The following is a 17,212-nucleotide window of genomic DNA, read 5'->3' as shown; positions in this document are numbered from 1 at the left end:
TGGAAAACTCAGACCAGCAACACTAAACTCCACAAATTCACTCCTAACTCACTCATAACCCAACCAAAAGACTTCAAAACACAGTCAAATGAACCCTAGAAATGAGGCGACTCAAATAGAACTGAGAAACAACAACAAACACTGAGCAAACTGTTGTTGATTGTAGCGGCGGGAGTCTCCTTAGCCGACTTCAATCAAATGTGCTAGTAGCCTATTGGCTTTGCATATTTATACTTACCGATTTAATAAAACGTTTTGTTAAGAAGAAATAACTATTTTGTTAAGTTCGCCACCCTTGGGAAAGTCGTGTTGATTACAATAAACCTGATCCTTGGTGAAGACGTGTTGTTTGGTATTGACCTGACCCTTGGTGAAGGCGTGTTGTTTGGTCTTGAGCCGACCCTTGGTGAAGAGTCACCCACATATGGGTATACATATAGATTGGTTCTCCCTCTTCATGATCGAACATCCAACAACAAACAATATACATCTTCAGCAAGATCGAATACTCATCTACAATAGTTCAAAGAGGAATATACACAACTCTCCTCCACGGTGCATTCAGACCAGTGAATTCATTATCTCCATCAAGGAGATCAGTATATATAGTAAATTGGCACTATTATTATAGTTGCAGATCAGCCTTGTTGGTGGCTTCATATCTGGCTGTGTATTAGCCATATTGTATTCATTTACTTCAATACATATAAGAGATTTATAGCTGGGTTTTTTCTCCCTCATGTTGGAGTGTTTTCCCAGGGTACATGGTGTGCAATTTTTTTGAATTATCTTCTATCTTCTTTCTCCTAATCTGATCATAAACTTAACACAAACAATTAACACGCAACACAAGGCACTCTCCAGCATGGTACGACTAGGGCATGAAGTTTGACTTGCTCTAATAAATCCAAATCAGCGAGAATAACCTAGGAAACCTGCAATAGATGTCGCCTAGACTTAAGGAAGACAAGAAGCCACTAACTAGAATCAACAAAGATCCACACAGAGACTCATGAATAAATCACACCCACAGCCACACTGAAAACAAAACAACTTGCAACTCAAACAGTCCAAACAAAATCAGAAAACATCAAAGATAAACTCCTCAATGAACTCCATCTATTCTTTTGAGTAAAGAATAATCTCATAGTCTCAACTAGTCACTATCTTTCAAGCGAGAAGCTAAGATTCAACTAGGAGGTAAGCATTCCCTGAAGCAATCAATCGAAATTTTGGCAACACTTCATTGCGAATATTCATGGATAGTCTCAAATGAAGGCCAAGGCACATATTTATAACTTCCTCTCCACATCGAACTTCCTTTCCCTCCAATATGGGATTAATTAGCAACATTCAAATTTCCCTTAATTTGTATTTCATTTCACTTCATTTCATTCCCTCACCAAATCACCCAGGGAATAATAATATTTTATTTGGCAACAAATACATTATTCCCTCAAGTGGACGCCAACTTTAAGCAAATGCTAAAATAACACTAAGTATAAACTTTTTAAATGAGAATTTCCTCCAAAAGGCGTCCAACCATAAGTTATAAAATTGATATTTTAAGCATCAAATCGAGCTCCTTAAACCATAACACCAATCATGCCTAGGCCATGGGAAATATTAAAGTATTTAAAAATACTTTTATTCCCATATACTGAATATTGCCAAAAAGAGTTGTAGGCTAAGGACTCGAAAACTGCAGTACCTGAAATACCCTCCGAACAGGATCACTACAACCTTCCAAAAATAGCACTGCTAGCAATAGTACTTACTATAAATAGCATACTGCTAAAAATAGTAAGTGTCTCCAAAGTGATTTTAACCCCATTCTGCACAACTATCATACTTACTAAAAATAGTAAGTCTAGAAAAGGTTTTCAGATTCATTTGCATGTTACACCATTGCGAAGCTCTCTGAAAACCCATAAAAACCCAGAGAAATAAGCTGCCCTCGCCTCCACTTACTAAAAATAGTAATTCTGCCAAACTCCACTTCTTGCTATGCATGTACCATCATTGCAAAGCTTTCTGAAAACCCAAAACGAATCTAGAACCAAAATTGACAAACTCTAACATGCAAGCCACCAAAAATGCTGAAACATCCTCACAGAGGTAGGAAACCCTAATTTCTACTGCCGACTAGCTTACGAGTCTCCAAAATAGGCTAACAGTCAACTGAGCTGATTACTACTGAGAAGGGGACATTACACCTGCATTTCATATAATTGCCCTTCCAGTATACTTTAATTTTCTGCCCTAATGAATTGGTTAACATATACTATCATCAGGCTTCCTCACTAATTCACTCATGACTTGCTCTCATACCAAATGTCCGAAGAATAAATGATGACACACAAAGATTGTTCAAAAAACTGAAAAACACACTCAAATGTGTATACACAAAAATTTGGTAATGTACAAGAAAGTTTCATTGGGGATTGTAATTTACATTTTGTAAGTTATACTCTTAGACAATTAAAAGTAAATACATGATGCACAAAGATTGAGGAGAGAAACTGTGTGGCAGATTCTAATGTGTTGCTTTAGTTAATGTATAGGGAAGCTACGTTGGTAGTTGTAACTTAACTGTGCAACTTACTTTATCGACACAATTAATGTATGTTACTACGTCACCATCATAAGCAATAAATGCCTATCTATACACATTACGTTGGTAGTTGTAACTTAACCGTTCAACTTACTTTATAGACATAATTAATGTATGTTACTACGTCATCATCATAAGCAATAAATGCCTATCTATACATATTAGTCTAAAATCATTCTAAATATTGAATTTATACTATATGCAATATGTAATGCTAGGCCTGCTTTTTAGTTCATGTGAAGGTGCTTCTTGGAGCATCATTTTTAAGGAAGTCTAAAGTTCTTTAACTTTCAATTTTTTGGGAGTGTAGCTCCTTCCGTGTATTCATTCCTTTCTCCCATATCCCCATACACTACAGAATTTATTCTAGCACCAGTCATATCAATTCCTTGTGAACTCAGAATTTTATTTTCTCACTGTAATAATCTTCCAGTTCCTATAAAAGAAGGGCTCTTGTATTGAATTCAAATTGGATGGTTTAATTTGTTTATTACTCGTCTGCCTCTTTATATATCTTGTTTATTTGTGTTGATAACTTGATAGGATGTGGCCCTCTTTATCATATAAAGCTTCAATTTAGAATCCTCGGGTTTGTTACATTTACTAGCTGGCCATCAAGAGATTCAATTTAGATCTACCATCTGTCCCCCTAATTAGCTGGCCATCAAGGGTTTCTAGAACAAGTGCTCCCTTATCTTTCTTGAATGTTGAACACTCCCAACCAGAATAATTATTAACGGTTCCAATGTAAAAAAACAAAAAGAGATGTCAAATCCTTAAGAAACCAAGTTGTTTGTTTAAAGACTATAGTTGAAAAGGCAATGACTCGGCTGGTCCAAAAATTTTGAAAACTCAGAGTCTCGCCAAAAACTCAAGAAAAAATCAGCAAAACTTGGCAAATTTATCAAACATTTGAAAATATATAATTTTTTAAAATATTCTTAAAATACACACATATACACCAAATTTGTATATTCTTAAAGGAGAAGCAACATGGTGGTGATATGAAAAGAGTAAAAATAGAAAAATGCCAATTGTGTAATCAATCCTGAATGCAAAAGTAAGGGGAAGTTTCATTATTCTCATTGTGAGAACTCATAAAGTGTCGGTATTGATACAAAACTCTTATTTTGTGATAATGGCATAATAATTTATAATTTTGTGGTCGCACATTTCAATATGGTATTATAGTTTCAATCTGTATTATTTTTGTGCCTGTGAAGTGGTGACAAATTGTACCCATGTTAAAATCATTTGCCAGATTGACTACATACAATACAATCGACATCATACAGATCAGATAATGCACATTGCAAATAGCAATACAAATAATACCAGTTTGATTCGTGCCCTAATTGCGCTGTTTTGTTTCCCGCACCATCCACTCCTTTCTGTTAATCACGTCTTTATTTTTCCTCTGTTGCGGCCAGAAACCCATGAAAAGTCTCGCAATTTTTAGGTTATGGCAACTTAACTTACTTTTTGTTTTTTCTGTCAGTTTTTTTGCAGGTTTGATGTGATCTTTTGTGGGTTTTTCTTGCTGCGAGTCAGGTTAAAACTTGTCAATGAGTATTTAGGCGAGTGACTCATGGCCAGAAATGGCTTGCAAGTCGGCAGAAAAATTGCTGAGTTTTTCAACTAACTTTAAACAAAGGTTGGCTTGACTATCGTTCTATAAAGGTTTGGCAGCCAAAATAAATTTGAGGCTGGCTTATCTGATGATAAATCAATAATGCATGTATTTTGGAGATTTTCATCTGCCCAGATCTTTTAACATGACTGAAGCTAGAATTTAGTTAGCTTTTCATCATCCTCTCTCCTTGTAAGGCCCTATTGTCATGGACACATGGGTGATTAAAAAAACTGCAGAAAGTTTGCCCTGCAATAGAATCCTTTGGAAGACCAAATGCAAGGTGACTTTCCATTCTTCTGCATGTTGAATCCAAACTTAATAATCTCCAAAAGGAAACTAACTTTTATCTTCTTTGGGCAAAGGGTTGGAAGCTAGCTTTTCTTGCTTTCATGGGAAGAGGCATTTAATGTAAGTCATGCCTAACTGATGTATCTCATGTGTTTGTATGCGCAATGTTTCTTTGAAATAAACATATAACACAGCTGACAGAGAACATCCCAGTAAATGGTATGACTATGGAGGCCAACCATGTCTTTCCAAGATAAGTACAGCAAGGGAACATAGCTCTCTTAATATACAATACTATGCTGGTTACTGTAAATCCATACTGTCGAAAAAGGATAAGTATTAATAACATGTAAACAGAAGGATTGAGTATTGCATTGCACTATATCATTCATTAGCAATTGCTTAGTTCCCACAATATCTGATATCAGATGCCAATACATTTGAAATCCTATCATTAAAGAATTATTAAATAATAAAACTTAGCAATGGAAAAGTATAGAAAGAATGGAGTAGCCAACCTTGGTAATCATGAAGTTGACTGATCATTTATCCTCTGTATCTGATTCTGCTGCTCCTCTGCCTCTCTTGCTATCATCTGAGTTACCCTGCATCTACTGATCTTTTATTATTGTTGACAATATGCAGTCACCTTCTAGTCAAGAAGTAAAAAAAGTAGAGAATATAACATCAAAAAAGAAAAAATAAACCAGATCACTGGAGATCACTTCTACTGAATGAATCTGTTCCATCAACATTAGGTCCACTTCGTTTGGTACTAATATTTCCTCCTTTAGCAAAATTGTCACCCTTACCATTTCTGGAGTTCTCTTTCTTTGGTATCCCTGTAGTATTTGATGTACCATTATTAACTACATTTTGCACATTAGTCGAAGGAGACTTGGGCAAGTTGTCACCAGCCTTTTTAACAGGACCCCTGGAACGAACGTAAGTTCTCTTTCTTGGATTGTGCATATCAAAGTCACTAGTATCTCCCGAATAATCATTACGGAATTTAGGATTCCAGGTTGTGTAAACATCATTCCATAAATCATCATCGGCATATCTACCTGGTTCTTCTATAGGAAGCCCCAATTCTAGGCGGCTGCAATGACAAGAACAATAATATTATCCAGAATGCAAAAATGGAAACAACATGAGATCCAGACAACTAATTGCTATTATGGGTCTTAAAGAGTGAATTTCAGGTGAAATAAATTTGACTTAAACCAAAGCTAAGATCAATTTAGCATTAAAATAGAGCATTAAGTGAGAAAGTAAAAAATACCTGTGGAACCTTTTCCAAGAGAAACTGCAACAGAATAAATTTTGCATTCTATTTATATAAAAAAAGGAATACCCACAATTGAATCATATATAGATTTTCCACTAAAACGGACTCTATATGCAAAGTTTCAAGTGAGATAACTGTATGAGAGGGATTATAGCTCTGTAACATCAAACATGTTACATCCATGAAAATTACAGTGGAGTTCAGATGACATGAACTGATTACAAATGATGGCGACCTACAGAAGAAGAAATCATAGTAGGCTCCACCCACTGTCAAATGTATCATGCATGCAAAATCTCCAGAAATGTCTATCTCAACAAAATGTGAAGGGCTATAATAGACACCTCCAAGGGTCACAAATACCACCCTTCCTCATCAAACAACGAATTTTAATCAAACTTAGCATGCAAATGACAAATCAAGAAAGATATAAAGCCACTATGCTGTGTAACAATAAGCAGGAATAAATCACCATCTCAGTCTCTGCGTCACCTGAAGGCTCTCCGTGACAGATAATCCCAAACATATATATTTCTCTTATCTAAAGGAGAAGAAACAATACTACAGAGCTGTGTAGAATTATTACTGCTACAGAAATGAGTTCAGACAGTATGTAAGTTGTCTATTAATCTGCACATGATTACAGCATGGAAATCTTGGATATCTGTCTGTCACTATGTAAGAAAAGACCAGAAAAATTCATGAAATAATTAAGAAACCAAATGATATGCTGTTTTGCAGCAGAAATTGTTTCAGTATTGGGGTTAAACAGTGCATCAGTAACACCTGAATGTTATTATTTAATAAAAAAGGGGGAGGGGGGGTGTAAAGTGACCAGGTTCCTCCAAATTTTGATAAACTGAGGTTCTTGGTCTTGTCTCAGATAACAAATGTTTGTATTGATCTCATTGTATGATATTATCTCTGCTCACAAGTTCTATAAGGAGTTCTTCTATTTGAACCTACTCCTGCAGGTAAATACCTTTCAATGCTGCCAAACATTCTAGAAGACCATCTGTTGGAAAAGATCCAAAAGTGCTTTCTTTATATGTCCTGTTCTTGCTGACCTTTCATAGGATGTAATTAGTGCAAATAAATCAAGCAAGTTCCAAACTTCCATCCATTTACTAATAAGCTAATTATCCTGTGACGTCTCCAAAAACCAATGTTACTCGGAACTGCTACCAAAATATAAATGTACAGGCCATAATTGAAATGGATTTGTCCCCCATAAAAATCAATTCCATGCCTTTCTATATAGCACCTAATCAAGATAACCCAGCTACTCCATGGCCCAGACTTACCCTTGACAGTTGAAATAATGATCGATGTATAAGTGACCCAAGACAATACAACACCCCAACACAGTCCTCCAATGGTCAAAGGTAACAATTAAAGCTGATTTACAGTACAAGAGATTAAGGCATAAGGTTTTTAGAAGAATCTCATCATTGAATCTATCATCTAAAATGACCATGGCCATGTATAGATATGCAAAAGTATAGATAATATTTCACAATCAATTAAAAAGAAAATAAAGCAGTGGCAACACAATTATACAATATTGCTTATTCTCCAATTTTACAGCCTACATAATGAAAGCCTTTTTATTGAACCTCAAAAGCCCTTCCTAACAACTAAATAATCTAGCAACTTAAAATAACACAATAAACAACCTAGGTACACTCCCTATACTAGGAGAATATGAGCAACTCAAGTGCCATATAAGACTAAATTCTCAATAATAGGACAAGAAACTTAACCTATGATGTGAATCATACCTAGAATAGCTCATGAACTCCACAATATGAGCTTTAAAATGATTAACTATTCATTATTGCCCAACAATCATGCCTAGCTCATCTACAACTAAAATAAGATTGAAAAAAAGGTACTTCAATAAATGGTTAAAATTTTGGGCCATTCATAATTATTTAAATTTCTCTAATATATAAAATTGCAAATTCAAAATGGACTATCTAAAAGCATTTGGAATGATGTGAAATTCAAAGATAGAAAACTTCATTAATTTAAAGAAATCAACACCCCCAAACTTGAACATACAATCTACACTTATGAGGTCACAAGCTCAAATAAAAAAAAAAGTGACTGAAAAGAACTAACATACATGAGCCACAAAATGATACGAAAAGATGGAGTATGAATGCTCCAAAACAAACTAAGGGGAAAAAAGAACTCACAAATGTTGTTAACTTAAATGAAAAAGAAGGGGGAAATTTATTTTTATCATGTTAATTATAGAATGATATTAGGCATGCGTCTGCTGATATTTGCAGTCAGGACTCAGAACACTACTCATGAGATTGTAAATCAAGTCTGTGAGATTATGTTTGAAGCAACCAAGATCAAAGAGATCAATAGATAGCACAATGACAAGGGAGATAAAATATGACAAGAATAAACTGTATTCCTATCAGGATGCAAAAGAGATCAACTGGATCATCATTAAACAATGTAAATGAGCCTTCTTATAAAGGCAAGGCTAAGAGACAAGAGAACACACAATGATGACATGTGGCTCAATGAGATGCAAGGGTAGGTAGGGGTAGGTAGGAGAAATAGTAAAATATTCCACATGAGGTAGATCACCCACCAAAGGTGGAATGTAACAACAAGATCACACCATAATAGGTGGAAAATCTCCTACATACACACTCCCAATGTATGTACATCTCCCTAAGTGTCTCATATGCAAACTACAATGTTATGCATGTACCTATGTAAACTTAAGTAAAGTGTAATTATATCCAAGATGAATAAATAATTACACCAACACCCCCCCTTAAGTGCAACTTAGGGGAATGCACTTAAATCTACAATGCAACTAAGCAATGCAAGATGGGTTCCGGCTACAAGGTCATGTTAGGTACCCATGTATAAATGCAAATGAAATCTCCCAAAAACAAGGAAAGAGAGAAAAACCCAATGGGAAAAAAACCCTCCCCCAAAAAGAGAGATGAAAACTATACAAAGAACTCTCAAAGAAGCATGTTAGGAACAAAACCCCATGTGAGGAAAAAGTCCCCCCCATATGAGAGAAGAAGAGAGACCAAGTAGCCCCCCCTCAATGTAGAATCTGCACCAATGGTAGAAGCTCGAAGCTAAATGAAGAAACTGCTCCATGAACGTCGAACAACATTCCTCCCCTTAGGAAGAAACAAAATCAAAGGTGTATCCATGAAGTCTCCCCAATCATGAAGGGAAGATGTAGGAAAAAAACTCATGATGAATGAAGTCTCTGAAAACTGCTCAAAAGACCCCATGTCGATGCTGAAAGATCCACACTGCTGAAAAAGGAACTCTAAGATCTAGTGGAGATGAATGTGGAACAAAATTCAAAGACTCACATGTCTCCTCTAAGGATAAAGAGACCTCCTCCAACTGCTGTACATAAGAATCCACAATCATGTCAACCTCGAAAGAATGATCATGTAGAGAATGAACAAGAGGGTAGAGTGTTCCCTCGCAACAATCGAAGAAGGATCATCTTCATCAAAGAGAAGATGAATATCATCAATGATGTCTCCCAAATTTGCAATGTAGGACTCCACAAACAAACCTGCAATGTCTGTCAAGTAGTCATCCCAAGAAATTGAAGCTGGAAGACAAGGTATATCCTACTGCATTGAATGAAAGATCCCTAAATAGGTCTTTTGCTGCCCTGTTTAAATTTTAATTTAATAAACTATATTTTAGAGCCTTTTTGGTGTTCTTAGAGACTAGACAGAAGATGCAGAAGAGTTTGTTTCTTTTGTGTTGTTTTTTGGTGATGGGGTTTGCAACATATGACAAGAAACAACATAAAAATGAAATGTAACCAAGAGATCAGCTTCTGATTTTTTATATGACAGAAGATTACAATCATCTAGAAGTGAAATTACATTCACATGTACAAGCAAAAAACATACCAAGGATCCAGTGCTAGGGTTTGAGGCTGGTATGCTATCCAGAAAATGGATACAAGTTGAGAAGGATGGTGTAGGAGCAGATCAGTGGATCCAATCTACTTATTCTGCCATAAGATGAATTAACAATAACAAATTGGGCAAGAACCCAATTACCAGTTGGAAATCCAACCTTTGCCAGGCAAAAATATACAATTTTGACCTTCTTTTCCCATTGTTTTGCTCACCCTGATCACAAATCTAGTCAGTTGACTGTGATTTCTTCCACACTACTCTTTCTAATCCCAACAATGAGATCAAGCACAAGAAATGGAGTTAGAACCCTCCATTTAATTTTAAATTGATGCACAACCTTCTAGAATGGTACGACATTGCCTGGAATGGTACGACTGCAATTATGAAACCCACACTTGCTGCAATTTCAAGACAAACTGCTCAGAACTGATATATCATACCTAATGGTGATTGTTGGGCTGGTTTTGTTGCTAAATTGACCCCCATTGGGTCTAGACAAGGCACATCCTTGTCCCACGTGGGCAAATTAGTGGGTACACCTCCACTACCAATGTAGATCTGAGGGTTTACGTCCTCTAAACACCTGCAATTTCTACTGCTAATGCAGAGCTGAGAAAATCGAAAAATAAAATAATAACATAATCCAATTCCCTCCTCCAAAAAGTCTAATAACCTTTTCCAAGGAGTGGTGTAACCCTAAATGGAATATCCAACTAAAAAAGCATCTTCCTTGGCATCTTTTGGGTCTATGTAGCTGAAAGGCTTAAAGGCTTTTAAAGTAAGACAAGGGTCCCACCATGCATGTCATTTAAGTGATTTGAGCAAAGGGGTGGCATTAACATTAAAGGGGCCACTTTATTAAAACATAAGCCTTTATTAAAAAAAGAAACTTAGGCTTATAAAGTAACTTTATAAAAGTTACTTTTTCCCTTATTAACTTTTGACACTTAGAAATTTTTAAGTGTCTTTATTCAACAAATCCAATGTGGGAATTGCATCAAAAAGATGGGGACATGACACTGAATCACAAGAAGGCAAAACTGTCGCAACATCTGCATCATCAGGTGCAATAGGCGATGTGATATTAAGAGGATGAGATGAAATGCAAGGCTCAAGAATGGGGTCACATGTGAGAATCCCCAAGTTCAAGTACCCAAAGTTCTCCTTGAAATATGAATCATCATGTGAAGAATCATCCTCATCAATAGGAACAAAATCTGAAAAAGAATATAACCGAGATGCATGATCCACAACCCCAGTCGCAATGATAGCTCTACTCTCCAAGTCTCTAATGATAACTGACTCAGGTGTGAACTCCACAGTTTTCTTTGTTGCCCCGTGTGTGATTTGATAGATGGAAAGAAGATTGTTTGTCAAATGGGGTACACACAACACATCATTGAAGGAGTTATCCCCAATGGCAATAGATCCTTTCCCAATCACATCCATGTATGTATGATTGCCCATCAAAATTTGCGGCATGGTGCACAACTCAAATGTAGAAAACATAGACTGTGAAGATGCCATATGATGAGAAGCCCCTGAATCTAGAAGCCATCTCCCTGAATCATGACTTGTAGTAGCACAAAGAGCTTGTCCTTTTCTCGTCCAAAAAGAGTGAGTCTTCCCACTTGTTAAGGCCATGAATGCTTGCCCTTTCCCCTTTGATTGTGAGGAAGTGGAAGATGATGAATCCTCCTTGTAGGCATTAGGCAAATCAATGTTGTTCTTTTTAAGGATATGGAGGAGCTCATCAATCTTCTTAGAATGGCAACGACGCTCCTCATGACCAATCTTTTTACAATAGGCACAAGTAGGTCCTTCCTTCTTTGGTGAATTGTCCTTCTTGGAAGAGGATGAATCTCCTTGTTGTGGAGAAGGTGGTGCTTTGTCCTTAGACTTTGATTGGCCTTTCTTCTTGTTTGAGTTGTCCTTTCCTTGATTTCCTTTGTTCCCTTGAGTTGCCACATATGCTTGAGACTTAGAAGTCTTAAGAATGCCCATGCTTATCAACTTAGTTTGTTCCATCATCAACATGTCGGTGAAAGCATCAAATGTAGACATTGTGTAGCTTGAACCCATTGTTATCCTATGGGTTTGGAAACTAGAAACAAATGTTGCATATTCTTGTGGAAGCTTGCCCATCAAATTGAAGACCAATTGACTATCCTTCTTATCAATGCCACAATCCTTGAGTTGTGCCCTCAACTCTTTTGCTTTAGTGACATAATCTTGTATTGTATCAAAGTTCTTGGGATCTAACATGGTGAGATCACTATCAATTTGATATCCCCTAATCTCATTAACTTGACCATACAAGTCTTGAAACTTTTGCCAAGCATCCTTAGATAAAGTACATTTTTCAATATAAAAGATGAGATCCTTTGATACATACTTTCTTAAGGTACCAATTGCCATGATGTTTTTAGTGAGCCAATCCAAGTGAGCATTAGGATCGGCCTTTGGATCAGCGGAAGCAACAATAGTTCCATCAATGTTATGAGTTAATCCTTTTTCTATAAGTTTACTCCATGCATCAATTTTCCAAGTAGCATAATTATGTGGAGTTAAGAGAGGAAACTTAGGAGAACACATAGCAGAAAAAGGAAAGAACACAAGAGACACCCCCCCAAGTTCACTCAATCAAAGTACCCCCCCCCCAAAAAAAATGATGATTTTGGCACTTTATATGTAGTGCGTGTACAATAGGCCACTTGCAAACAATGGCAAAGTGGACTTCTGATTTTGTTTTACAACTTGCCCCAATAGGCTAAGAACTATAATGCAAAAGACCAAAAATATAGATCTATGCAATACAAGTGCCAAATTGGCCAAAAAAGATCATATGCTGAAAGTACAATTTCTACTCGAAATCTCGACAAACTGATAGCAGATTATGAAAGTAGACGAAAAAAATATGCACTTTAAAAAAAAACGGCACCTGAAAAGGAGTTTGTATGAGCCCAAATGGAGTCATGGAAATTGCAGAAACGGGGATTGGACAAGTATAGTCACCAAAAACTGAATTTTCTGAAAAATCCATCCACCCAAATCAAAAAATAACACCACCACGTGAAAGTAAACAAAAAAATAGCCCATTTAAAAAAAAAATGCACCCAAAAAGGAGCAAAAATGAGCAAGATATGGCCTTCCAAAGTTGAACTGCAAAATTGAAAAGCTCAATGAGAGGGGGCTGAAAATTTTTGAAAAATGCTGAAGCAGTGCTGACATCAGCAAAACACTAGGTTAAATTTGACGACTGTATGATTGTCAGAAAACTGTCGCACCACCCTGCCTGGCCGTACGGATGTGATGACGTGGCATGCTGAATAGGCGTCTGTACGATGACGTGTCCTGCTGATGTGGCAGTACATTGGCTGACGTGGCAAATGAAGAGTGTATGGCATGTTGATGTGGCGCATGACAGGGATCCATACGTTGATGTGGCATTGACGTGTCACGTTGAGTGGGTAGATAACGTGTCGATCGAGTGTATTGTCCGTACAATGACATGTCCACCAAATGTGTGTGTGGCCGATTGATGTGGCGGTACGGAAAGGTTGACTAGTCAAGTGACATGGGCCAATCAAATTGCGCCACGTGTCAAATGTGCTGCGACTATGAGAATGTTGCGAGGCGACTAGGTGGCAGGTTCTGTCGAATGAAATAGGGCCATGTGGCAATTGATTGTGTCGAGGTGGCGTGACGTGTCGACGTACATGGCTGCCTGCTGTCCGTTGAGTGATCACAACGTGGCGAACGTGGCCCAATGGTTGGTTGAGAGGCTGATGACGTCGGCTGTAGAGGGTTGTCGAAGGCGGAGCAGGGCGAGAGGAGGAGGTCGCCGAGAAGGATAGCACTGGTGGATGACAAGGAAGGCGGTGGAGGATGTGCCAAAAACCGGTGGGGGGCTAGAAGAATCAACACTTGGCAAGAACAGTGTCAGTGAAGAGCAGCTGGACGAAAAAACTTAGTTGCGGGGGTCGACATACAATACAATCCCTGCAAAACTATTTAATACTGTAGAGGTATGTCGTGTCGGGGGGGGGGGGAGAGAAACCCGTAAAACAATGTTTTTTGATTTTTTACAATATAAAACTTTACAATGCAAAATGTAAAAACTGTGAAATAAAGGAAGTTTTAAATAAAAATTTTGTAGAAAAATTATTATTTTTTGAAAAATCCGTACCGTGGCCCAAATTGGGCAAATTTTTCCTCCAAAGCTCGAAATCTGATTTTCACCCAATATAGGTGAATTTATAGTCAACATTCATGGAAACGGCCACCCGAACGCAATGGTGACGTTGGATCTGGTCTAGGACACCTCTAAAAGATGCTGCTCCTCAGATCTATCTCTTAAGCTCCTTCAAAGGCGCAATAAAATCTCTCCAAAGGCTATGCAAAGGCGCTCCAATCGCTCTGATACCATGTGAGATTATGTTTCAAGCAACCAAGATCAAAGAGACCAATATATAGCACAATGGCAAGAGAGATAAAATATGACAAGAATAAACTGTATTTCTATCAAGATGCAAAAGAGATCAACTGGATCATCATTAATTGTTACATACAATGTAGATGAGCCTGGTTATAAAGGCAAGGCTAAGAGACAAGAGAGCACATAATGATGACATGTGGCTCAATGAGATGTAAGGGTAGGTAGGAGAAATAGTAAAATATTCCACATGAGGTAGATCACCCACCGAAGGAGGAATGTAACAACAAGATCACACCATAAAAGGTGGAAAATCTCCTACATACACACTTTCAATGTATGCACATCTCCCTAAGTGTCTCATATGCAAACTACAATGTTATGCATGTACCTAAGTAAACTTAAGTAAAGTGTAATTATATCCAAGATGAATAAATAATTACACCAACAAAGACAACCAAAAAAGACTTAAAAGGTTTCTTTCAAAAAACAAACACACATTGGCACAATTGCCTAAACACATAAATGGACCAATTTTTCATTGGATTAGTTGAGTTGAAAATTATCTTCAATTTGTTTTTTTGAGTTTTCTCGGTATAATCATCACTTATTTTAACTTTCTTATGATTCATTAGTTACTTTCCAAGGCACTTCACTTGGGAATATTCTAGATATAATAAAGATTGACGTCAACAAAGTTAACTCTAAGATTGTCGTCTACAACACAAATCTAGCAATTTGAGTTGTATATACACTTCTATAGGTAATGTGGACTATTTGGACTAAGGATGCTAAAAATCATTATCACCAATACTAGAAGACTTTAAGAACAAGCAGAAAACTGAATTGAACAAAAGCCCTCTCAACCTCAACCTTCAAACACAGCTAAGCTAGAATTCTTATCCAAAAGTAACATCATTTCCATAAACTAGAAAAAGGTAAAACAACAATACAAAAAGGAAACCACATACATATGTTATCGCAATACATAATAAAAATTTCCAATGATACAAATGTCAAAATGAAATTAAAACGATTAATTTGCTACAACGAAACATAAAATTGTGCACTAAACCATATTCTTCCTAGAATTTCACCATTAGAATGTAGCCACCTAAATTCCTTTAACAAATTAATTTCAACAGCTAGAAGGTAGTTTATAGTTGAAAAACTTGCCAAGTACTTGTGATTTTTCTGAAAAACTGAGTACTCTTGAAGTTTATTTGAGGGGGGCAAGGTGGCGAGTAAGCCGAGTTTGTTGTCTGATGCAAAAAGTTGTGGGAATGTAGAATGAACATGCTGCCATTGTTTAGATCCATAGTTCCTGGACTCGCTAGGGTGACCTTGGGCAAGTCCTGGGGGCCAAGACTTGGGCTCGTCCGAGTCCTGGGCAAGTCCAGGCGAGTCCTTGGACTCCTCAACCCGTCCTGGACCCAGTGAGTCCCGATGCCCGGACTTGGCCGACATCAGCCCAAACTAAAAACATAAAAAAAACTTTTAAAAACATGTTTTAAGTTTTTTTTTTTCACTTATATTGGCTTCTAAGCTCTAAAAGTCATCTCATTTCATTCTATTGGAAAAATTGGAGGAGAAGAGTGAGTTGTAAGGAAAAACAAGAGTGCATAGTAAGGCAACCAGTGTTGGGTGAAAATTTTGTACACTTGGGGGATGTGCAAAGTTATGGTTTCAGCCACAGTGTGTGTGTGTATAACTCTCCTAATTTAGGGAAGGCTCCCCTTATCTGTAAACTAAACTAATCTAATATGGGTGAAATAACAATTTTTCTTCTTTCAAGAAAGACTATTATTTTCTCTTCACAAAAAAATAACAGCAATTGAAAATGAATAACAACACCAACTTATAAAGTAAAATGCGAGAGAGGAAATGAAGTTTCTTGAAAGCACAAAGACTTCCATCACCTCCTCCAGGACAGGAAAACAATATCAAGCGCAAAGTCTTGAATATGTGCAATCCTATCTACCTTTAAATAATGATAACTTTAAGAACAAGTGTAGTATATAGCAGTGCAAAGTCTGCAAATATAATGCACTCTAAAACTACTTTATATGGGAATTAATACAAGCACAAAGTCTTGCAACACTTCTCAACTTCAAATCGCAAACTTAAAATTAATTTCACTCTCAATATCTGCAACACAAAGTCTGCAATTATTTGGAGTGAAGCTCTTTAAACAACCTTCCACAACCTTAAGCACAAAGATATATCCCAAAATGACACAAGAACACAATGGGAACAAAGCAAAATTTCAACACAAATTTTAAAATCCCACACTTCTTTATATTACTCAAAAGATGACAATTTACAATTATAAAGCTCAAAGTCTTTATGAGTATAAAATCTTGCAGAGTTGCTTGCAAAAAGATAGATAATACAATAGGCCTCCCCAAGTATTTATAGAAGAGGCTTGAGAAAAAGAAGGGAGGATTCCAACTAACTTGGACCTATTCAACAACTAACTAAGACTTATTCAAAATTACAAGTCCTATTCTAAATTGACTTGTAATTGGTTTACTTGTAATTACAAAAGTGCAAGTGATGACTTAACTTGCAATTACAAAAATGTTTTTACATGTAAACTTGTTGAAAAGAAAACTACAATTTAATTCTGAAATTAAAACTAAGTGTCAAAGACACTTATGCAGCAACATGTTTAGCCATGTATTCTTCAAATTTCTGGATGATTCCTTGTAGCTCATCAGGATTTGGCTCATGGGTATTCTTGGCAATAGCAACCGTTTTAATAACAACATCACAACAACTAAGAATGGTACATCTATGTCTCTCCAGAACAGTTTGAATTTCTTGCAGAAAGGTTTGGTATTTCACCAAAGCCTGAATTGATGTGACTGAAAACTGTTCAACTGCCCATTCCTGATGGATCTTTCTTCTCAAATCAAAGAGAACTTCTTCTTTAGACAACAACTCCTCATCTTGACTTACAATTTTACAGGAGATTTTCTCAAAACGAGAAACATTTTGCACCATTTCT

The 17,212-nt window shown here is 36.7% G+C and overlaps 1 protein-coding gene across 5 annotated transcripts in view; it reads right to left on the bottom strand.

The window, feature by feature from the left end:
* Positions 1–17,212, bottom strand: part of LOC131070405 (protein PLASTID TRANSCRIPTIONALLY ACTIVE 10) — a 335,025-nt gene that overhangs the window by 11,551 nt on the left and 306,262 nt on the right. For 2 of the 5 annotated variants that reach the window (XM_058005915.2, XM_058005913.2), the window contains 2 exons: positions 5,348–5,637; positions 5,054–5,130 (listed from right to left, as the gene is read on the bottom strand). In XM_058005915.2, coding sequence (XP_057861898.1) covers positions 5,078–5,130; positions 5,348–5,637 — 343 coding nt within the window. In that variant the 3' untranslated portion in view covers positions 5,054–5,077. Of the gene's footprint in view, positions 1–5,053; positions 5,150–5,347; positions 5,638–17,212 lie in introns of all 5 variants that reach the window. The other 3 variants (XR_009112318.2, XR_009112319.2, XR_009112320.2) reach the window with 3 other exon arrangements.

The sequence above is a fragment of the Cryptomeria japonica genome, chromosome 3 (assembly GCF_030272615.1).
Source record: "Cryptomeria japonica chromosome 3, Sugi_1.0, whole genome shotgun sequence".
NCBI classification, from domain to species: Eukaryota; Viridiplantae; Streptophyta; class Pinopsida; order Cupressales; family Cupressaceae; genus Cryptomeria; species Cryptomeria japonica.
This window is presented reverse-complemented; position numbering and strand designations above follow the sequence as displayed.